Raw genomic sequence first — 8063 nt, 5'->3', positions numbered from 1 at the left:
AGCGTGGTGGCTGGCACCAGCAAGACCCCTGTGGCCAGCGTGGTGGCTGGCACCAGCAAGACCCCTGTGGCCAGCGTGGTGGCTGGCACCAGCAAGACCCCTGTGGCCAGCGTGGTGGCTGGCACCAGCACGACCCCTGTGGCCAGCGGGGTTGCTGGCACCTTCGTGACCATCCAGGACCTGTGGGAAAGGAGCATAAACAGATCTGGGGGAGGCCTGCTCTGTGCCAAGGACAGTGCTACGGAAACAGACTCCTTGCTCTGGCGGTAAGTATGAGGACATACCCCCCTGGCTGGGGCTGTGGCACCTGTGGGCTGTCCCTGCCCTAAGCCCTCTCTCTGTCCCCAGCTGTCCCCCGGAGGAGCTGAAGACCCTGCCACGAGCAGAGCTGGAGGGGCGGCTGGAGAGCACACTCATCATCATCGAAGCCCTGGCGCTCCAGCTGCGGGGCTTGCAGGGGAGCCAGCGGTTGCTGCCTGGTGTGGGGCCGGCTGAGCAGCGGGACGCGATCACACAGACGGACATCACCCGCCCTGAAGGGGTAAGAGTCCTCTCCGAGGTGATGCCACCCCGTTCCCTGCAGCCTCGGTGCCGTGACAGTGCCCATGTGCCGCTGGCGAGACGGTGACCCCGGCTGGGCTTCAGCCCAGTGGAGTGGAAGTAAAGCAGGGCTGCTGCAGCACAGCATCACATGCCCGGTTGCTGCATTATCACGCCCGGATCAACCCGCTGAGTTTGCTGGATTTGGACCCTTGTGGGGGGAAACATCCCTGGCACATGCAGAGGGAGGATGGAAGATGTCATGGCTGACCAGCTCTTGCTGGACCCAGGGTAGAGTGGGGCTGGTGCTAAGCCCTCTCTGCTCTGCTGGATGCCCTTAGGAGGAGGAGATTTACCACCACCTCTACCTCGAGCAGTGGAAGAAAACAGCGGCCCTGCAGCGGCAGCGGGGAGCAGAGCAGGATCTGCAGCAGGAGCTGGAGCTGGCTGCCAAGAACGTGGTGTGTCTCACTGGCTGCATGCAATGAGTGTGCTGGGTCTCAGCTGGGCAGGGCACACGTATGTGCCTGGCGCTGTCTGCGCCAGCTACAGGAGTGCTGCTGGAACTCCAGTGTCCTTGTCCCTTCCCTAGACCACCTGGAGGAGCCAGTGCCTCCTGTTCCGGGGCCTCGTGGATGCCGCCTTTCAGAGATTGCAGGATGAGAAGGGAGCCCTCACGCAGGAGGTGAGCCCTGATGCGTCAGTCTGGTTCCCCTTTCCCTTGGGTTTTGAGAGATGCTGGCGCTGCCAGCACCCACGGCAGCTGTCCCCAGTGTCTCACAGTACTGTCTCCTCCTGTAGCGGGAGCAGGTGAGGGCCCTGGTGTCCCGGTGCAAGGCTGTGCTGGAAAGAGTGCCCAGCAAACTGAAGAGCTGCCTGGAGGAGCGGGATGTCATGAGGCAGCGAGCAGATGAAGCCCTACGAGCCAAGGAGGAGGTAAAGGGGGAGCTGTTGAGAGCAGTCTCTCCTATGTTCATGCCTTTGCTAAGGCATCCTGTGTCTCTGCCCCTCTCTGGGGGGTGAGGGTCTCCTGGCATCCCAAGGGAAAAACCCATTATGGAAGGCCAAGGGTGCTGTGGCTGCGTGGGGAGATGTAGCTCTCTGGATGGGTTTTTGGTGCAGTCTGTGTCTCGCTGAGAGCAGGAGTCCTAGGCTGGCACAACATGCAGAGATGGCTCCCAGGAGTTGCCCCTCATGCAGCAGCATGCCTGGGGCAGCATCCTCTCCTTTGCAGGGCTATCGCTTCCTGGAGGCCTTCCGTGCCCACGCCAGTGCCCAGATCAGTGCCCGTGACCAGAGCTTGGCCTCCCAGAGAGAGCTGTGCACCCTGCTGGCAGAGGCCATCGACCTGCAGGTACTGAGTGGGGTGGTACCCCCAGCTGCCCCCTACCTGGGTGATCGGGGGCTGGAAGGGCATCCCCATGTCCTGAGCTTGGATGATGCTCTGCGATGGGCTTGGATGGGCTTGGGTGCACCAGAGGTTTCCTGGTGCTGCTGCTGGGAAGCTACTGCAAATTTGGCCTCAGGGCTGTCACTTGGCCATTAAATGTTGCTTCTCCACTATGGCACCGCTGACTCATCTCTCCTACCCCACAGAAATCCCTGTCTGCCGAGGCTCAGGCTTTCCGGAAAATCAGAGATGTCACCTTTGAAAATCTGCAGAAGGAAAGGAAAGCCATGAATGTGGAGGTGAGGGGTGTCCCGGGGGGGGCTCAGCCCCTTGCTGCCCTGCCAGTGCTCTGTGCCATGAGCAGCCCGACTGCAGACCTGTCCCTGGTCACACAGCAGGGCAGTGCCATGCTGAGCTGCCTGGTGCTGTCTCCCTTCCCAGCGGGAGCAGGTGAGGGCCCTGATGTCCCGGTGCAAGGCTGTGCTGGAGCATGTGCCCAGCAAGCTGCGGAGCTGCCTGGAGGAGCGGGATGCCAAGAGGCAGCAAGCAGATGAAGCTCTTCAAGCCAAGGAGGAGGTAGGGAGGTGCCTGGTGCTGAGTGATGTCCAAGGCACAGGGTGATTTGGGGCACCCCATGGGGAAGAGCAGCCTAAAACAAGCACTGTGCCCCCACAGGTGTCCCACCAGCTGCAGGAGACCTCGATGGCCCTGCAGAACGCGGAGGCTCAGCTGGAGCAGCTGACGGTGGCCAACTCACGCCTTGAAACAGGTAGGGGTGGGTAACATGGGGGTTGGTAGCCGCCCCATCCCCACTGCCCCTGTCCTTCTGCACTGACGGCTCTGTCCCTTGCAGACCTGAGCTCTGCGATGACAAATCATGCCAGTGTGGAGCAGGAGCGGGATGCACTGCAGCAGGATAACAAGAAGCAGCAAGAGAAGATGGACGAGTGGGTTTGAGCCCTGGGTCCTGAGCCCTTTCTCGCCCCTTGCCCCCAAAATGCAGCACCCCCTGACTCCATCCCCTCCCCATAGGCTGGCACTGGAGAACAAGACCCTGAAGGGGAGGTGTGATGAGCTGTGCCAGGAGCTGCTGGAGGCCACTGAGTGGCGGGAGGTAGGAGCTGCCTGACCCTGCCCGCACTGTCAAGTGCTGCTGGCCCCCATGATGGCCTCTCCAGAATGCTGGCAACCGGCCAGGAGCAGGATTAGCCCTCCTGCAGAGGGGGGATGAGCCCTCGAGGGCGGGTTGACATCCCGCACGTAGCACAGCTTTTCATCCTGCCCATCGGGTGATTCCCCAGGAGGGGGCTGGGCAGCTCTTGGAGATAATTTTCCCCTGCAGGCATGGAGCCATCTCCCAGCCTGTCCTATGTCCCTAGTAAGCTGCTGGTTTCCAGGAGTTATCTGCTGGGATAAAGCTGCCCTTGATTGGAAACAGCACCCTGAGGCAGGGGAGGGTCTGTGCTGGGGGTCCCAATGGGCCCCCCTGGGTCTCCCTTTGGCTGCTCATGGCCATGTCCCTCCACTCTCTTGCAGTTCCTTGATCAGGAGAACAACATGTCCCGCATGCAGCTGCTGGAGGTGGAGGCCAGGCTGAACTCCACACAGGCCACTCTGCAGGAGCGTACCCGGCAGCATGAGAAGCTGATGGATTCCCACCAACGCCTGCGGTACTGCCCCACTCACCACCTCCACTTGAACCCCTCTATTTTTAGGAAATCAAGCCCTTCCTGGGGGCTGGGGGAGACAGAGGGGACCATGGCTATGGTCATTTCTGCCCCAGCCAAGTGTGGTTGTCCAGGTGGGTGGGAGACACTTGGAGAAGCCCAGCAGAGACCCCATCTTGGGGTAAGCTTCCCAAATCTGTAGGATTTGCACCATTGCTGGTTCATGGTGAGAGGCTGGCATGGGAAATGTCCCCATCCCACATCAAGGAGGGGGAATATGCTGCTCCTGCTGAGGCTGATGCCATCCCATAGGGAAGAGCAAGCTGCCCTGAGCAAGGAGGTAGAGAGCACCAAGGCTGAGCTCCTCAATGTGCAGATGAAGAGGAGCAAAGTTTCCTGGTGCTCCAAGGACATTGCAGAGTGCCACACGCGGCTGCAGGAGCTTGCTGACTGCCTCAAGGCCGCTCTAGAAGAGCAGGTAGGAACCTCGTGCTGGGGACAAAGGGCAGTCACACACCCGTGCCTCTCCATGGCGTAGCTTCCAGACCCCTGTGCTTGCTGGGGGCAGTCACAAGCTGCACTCTGGTGCTGTGCTCTCCTTCCCCTCTGAAGGATAACGATGATGCCCCGTCGAGAAGCAAAGCCTGGACCCCGGCAGGGCGGGCCACAGGCTGGCAGACACCCCGGCGTGCCTGGACCCCTGCCTTCCGCACGCCAGCACACCGCACCCCACACTGCACCGGCAGCTCCTTCGTGGGCAGCGTCCTGAAAGCCATGTCAGGGAAAGGTGAGCTGGCACCCCCTGCCTGGGTTTTGGGGCATGAGGATGGGGATGGCTCCCTCCCGTGCTAGGGGGATGTGCAGGGCTGGGCACAGCCTCTGTTCTCTCCTCTCGCAGATGCCAATGAAGCCACCAGAGGTGGGAGTGCTGTTACCAAGGACAAACTCACATCCACACCAAAGCCAGAAGGTATTGGGGCTGTCACCGTGCCCTGGACACTGCTGCAAAACTGCAGTGCTGCTGCACAGAGTGATGAGCAGGGATGCCTTCCTCTGTGTCCCCTGTGGCTGATGTCCCTCTGTGCCACTCACAAGGCTCTTCCCTGCCTCCAGATCCTGAGGAGAGTCTGCTGGAGAGCGTGAAAGAGCTGAAAGCTGTGGTCTCCAACCTTGCCATGCTGAGCTTCCGCATCCAAGAGCTGGAGCAGAGCGAGTTCAAGGCACTGCAGATGGAGATGTGAGTTCAGCAGGGGCTCACATCAAAGGCCAGACAGGGGCATCACTCTCCTGGGCATGGCTTCTCCTGCAAGCAGCCTACCTGTGTCTGCCTCTTGCCCCAGCTCTGGATTAGACCTCTCGTGCCATGGCTAGATGGGCTTTTTCCAGCTGGCTGGGTTTGGACAGTTGTCTTCTCACACCATGGGGCTGATGGGATGCCCAGAAAGAGGTTTGGTACCTGGTGCTGTGCTCCGCTGTGATCCCCAGCCGCTCACCACCACTGTCCTCTCCCAGTTCCAACTTGCAGCTCCGTCTGGAGATGGTGACAGAGGAGAACCAGGAGAAGATGGATGTCCAGGCTGCCACCATTGCCAAGCTGAACAAGGCACTGAGGACCAAGATCGAGGTGAGCTGTGCCAGAAGTGGGCCAGCGCTCACCCCAGGGCAGAGCCGAACTGGGACGGGCGCTGATCTAGGACACGGAGAAATCTGGTGATGCCCCATGGGTGCTCCTGGCTCGTCTGACCTTCTTGAACACGAGAAAACCCTCTTCCCCACAGGGTGCTGGGGGTGTCCAGGGCTGGGCACTGCCTGACACTGCTTCTTCCTCCCTTGCAGAGTGAGAAGGAGCTGCAGGACGTGGTGAAACAGCAGGAAGAGAAGATGTTGAAACTCATCGACAAGAGTGGGGAAGTCACGGTGTGTGATGGGGGCACAGCTGCGCTGCACGCTGGGGGGCTGCTGGTCCCAGGACCCCTCTCAGCAACTCCTCTCCCCCCACAGATGCTTAAGGAAGAGGTCTCCCAGCTGAAGCGCTCACTCCAGCGTGCAGAGACAGAGGCCAAGGTGCTGTGGGAGGAGATGCGGGACAAGGAGCCCAAGGTGGACACTGCCCACGTCCAGGACCGGGTCTGGCTACGGCAGGAGGTGAGGCCAGGGGGCTGCTGAGGATTCCTTGTGTCACCAATCCCACCCTGGACAAGAAGAGCTCTCCAAACCTTGCTCCCTGTAACACCCCCCTATCCCAGGGCTCTTTCCCCACAGTGATCTCAGCAGTGCTCACTCCTTTCGCAGGTGGATAAACTACGGCTGCTGCTCCTGGAAAAACGGGATGAGAAACGGCTGCTCTATGACAAGTGCCTGGCACAGGTATGGAGAGCCCCAAGGGGCTGCCTTGGTGCCAGTCATAGAATCAGAATGGTTTGTGTTGGAAGGGACCTTTTAAAGATCATTTAGTTCCACCCCCCCTGACATGGGCAGGGCTCCCCTCTCCCTTTTGGGCTCATCCCTGCCCAGGTTTGGAGCAGGCTCCTGACAGGCATCTCCCACTGCAGGAAGCGATGCTCCGTGATGTCCAGAAAGAGCGCATGAAAGAGCTGAGGACCCAGGAGGAGATGAAGGAGAAGATGAAAGAGGTGAGGTTTATGGTTCATTGCTTACCCTTATTGTGACTGCAGTAAAACCATCTCCCATCCCAAACACTCACTAATGCTTCTGCTGTCCCCAGGTCCTGTCAGCCATCCCTGAGGTGGCAGTGGTCTGCCAGGAGTTCCACAGCCTGCTGCGGTACCTGGGCCTGAAGCCAGACAGCAAGGAAGCTGCTGAGCCGCTGCCCCAAAACCCCTAGCCTGAAACCTTTCTGTTCCTAATGTTATAATTGTTTATTGAATAAAGTTTTGTTGGCGTTTACCCTGCCTGGTGTGTGGATTCAGGAAGCTCCTGGTGCTCTGGGTGGGGACAAGTTGTCCAGCCTGTGCCGGCTGCTCCTGTTCCGTCACGGGGCCGTGGGCACAGCTCCTTGCCACCCCAGGGCCTCTCCTTCTTGGCAGGGGCCACATCCCCCTCTGCCAGTGCTTGCTCTCAATGAGGCGCTGCATTCCCCAGGCTCCCACCCTGCGGCCTCGGCAGCAGCCGGACTGTCCGGGCTGAGCCAGCTTCCCTCCCCGGCTCCCCCCTCCTCCTCCTGCCCTAGATTCCCTCTGCGACCCCCCTCCTCCTTCCCCCTCCAGTGGGATCATCTGGATCCTGCACACCCCCATCGAGGGGTTGTGGGCACATGCCTGTCATGTCAGGATGGTTCTAGAGGCTGGATCCTGCTCCTCATACCCGGGCTGTGGGCACATGCCTGTTGCACAGGGACGTTTCCCCTGCCCAGCATGATTCCAGCAGGCAGCATCCCATGGCTCAGCCAGTGCTGGGAGCTCTGCCAGCTCCTGCTCCCAACCCCCCCCTTGGCCCCCGCTGCTGCATGGAGGGGGGCTCCCTTTAGGGGCTCCCCTGCTCCCAGCACAGCTCCAACCTCACCTCCCTCCTTCCCTGCTAGGGCAGCTCCTGCGGGATCCCCATCCCGGTGTTCCCGACCCCAAGGATGCTCCCCACCACCGTGGGGACCACATGGCACCTCCCTCCCCTGCGATGGCCCAAAATAGCAGCACTCAAACAAGTGCTCTGGTTTGTAATGGCCTGTTTCTCCTGCCCAAGGGGGGGGAATCACCTTCCCCTGCCCTCTGCCACAGCCCTGGTGCTCTGTGCGAGGCAGGGACTGTGATACCCTTGGTGCTGGCACCCTGATTTCCCCAGGGAATGGAGGTGTTTTCCCTGGGAAATGGAGGTGTTTGGGACCATGCCTCTGCTTCCCGGGTGTGTGGGTGGCCCCTGGGGAAGCAGCACTTGCTTCTCCCTGGCATCACCTCCCTCCCTGCTCTGGCTGTGACCTCGCTGGCTGTGGGGATGGCGGGTATGGCCCCCCAAGATGAGAGGCTGGCAGTGGGGGCTCCCGGCTCTGTGATGCAGGGAGAAATGTGCTCCTTTCTCTGGATTAGGGCCATGCAGGGCGGCTGAGCCCTCCTTTTACGGCGGGATTCAGCACAGCGGGGCCCTGGCAGCTGTCCCCGTGGGGTGAGTGGGGACACTGGTATTGTCCCTGTGCTGGTTCCAGCCGGTTGTTTAGGGGGGCTGGTCTCCAGTGAGTGCCCCCACCCTGTCCTGGGGGCTCTGGGGCTCAGCACTGCTGGGGCTTGGCCCCTGGTTGCAGAGGTGACCCAGCTGGGGTGTCTGGAGCATTAACAGTGGGGTGGCACAGTGACCCCAGCCTGGGGATGGCACGGGGGGTCCCTAGCCCAGAGGTGATGAGAGGAAGGTCTCTGTTCCGAGCTGGTAGTGGAAATAGGGGGGCACAGCAGTTTCCCCAGCCTGGGGATGGCACAGGAGGTCGCTGCCCCTAGTTGGCAGTGGCACGAGGGGGGCAC

The 8063-nt window shown here is 60.8% G+C and overlaps 1 protein-coding gene across 1 annotated transcript in view; it reads left to right on the top strand.

The window, feature by feature from the left end:
* Positions 1 to 6495, top strand: part of SPAG5 (sperm associated antigen 5) — an 8779-nt gene extending 2284 nt beyond the window's left edge. The window contains exons 3-23 of the mRNA XM_029961362.1: positions 25 to 266; positions 349 to 541; positions 1133 to 1225; positions 1342 to 1476; positions 1775 to 1894; positions 2137 to 2229; positions 2372 to 2506; positions 2606 to 2699; positions 2784 to 2877; positions 2963 to 3044; positions 3467 to 3600; positions 3910 to 4075; positions 4210 to 4384; positions 4496 to 4567; positions 4711 to 4834; positions 5110 to 5221; positions 5434 to 5514; positions 5599 to 5742; positions 5890 to 5964; positions 6150 to 6230; positions 6323 to 6495. Coding sequence (XP_029817222.1) covers positions 25 to 266; positions 349 to 541; positions 1133 to 1225; positions 1342 to 1476; positions 1775 to 1894; positions 2137 to 2229; positions 2372 to 2506; positions 2606 to 2699; positions 2784 to 2877; positions 2963 to 3044; positions 3467 to 3600; positions 3910 to 4075; positions 4210 to 4384; positions 4496 to 4567; positions 4711 to 4834; positions 5110 to 5221; positions 5434 to 5514; positions 5599 to 5742; positions 5890 to 5964; positions 6150 to 6230; positions 6323 to 6442 — 2565 coding nt within the window. The 3' untranslated portion in view covers positions 6443 to 6495. The remainder of the gene's footprint in view (positions 1 to 24; positions 267 to 348; positions 542 to 1132; positions 1226 to 1341; positions 1477 to 1774; positions 1895 to 2136; positions 2230 to 2371; positions 2507 to 2605; positions 2700 to 2783; positions 2878 to 2962; positions 3045 to 3466; positions 3601 to 3909; positions 4076 to 4209; positions 4385 to 4495; positions 4568 to 4710; positions 4835 to 5109; positions 5222 to 5433; positions 5515 to 5598; positions 5743 to 5889; positions 5965 to 6149; positions 6231 to 6322) is intronic.
* Positions 6496 to 8063: the final 1568 nt, after the last annotated feature.

This window comes from Manacus vitellinus, unplaced genomic scaffold (genome assembly GCF_001715985.3).
Source record: "Manacus vitellinus isolate BGI_N305 unplaced genomic scaffold, ASM171598v3 scaffold_32_pilon, whole genome shotgun sequence".
NCBI classification, from domain to species: Eukaryota; Metazoa; Chordata; class Aves; order Passeriformes; family Pipridae; genus Manacus; species Manacus vitellinus.
Note: the sequence above shows the minus strand (reverse complement) of the source record. Positions and strands in the feature narration are given on the sequence as shown.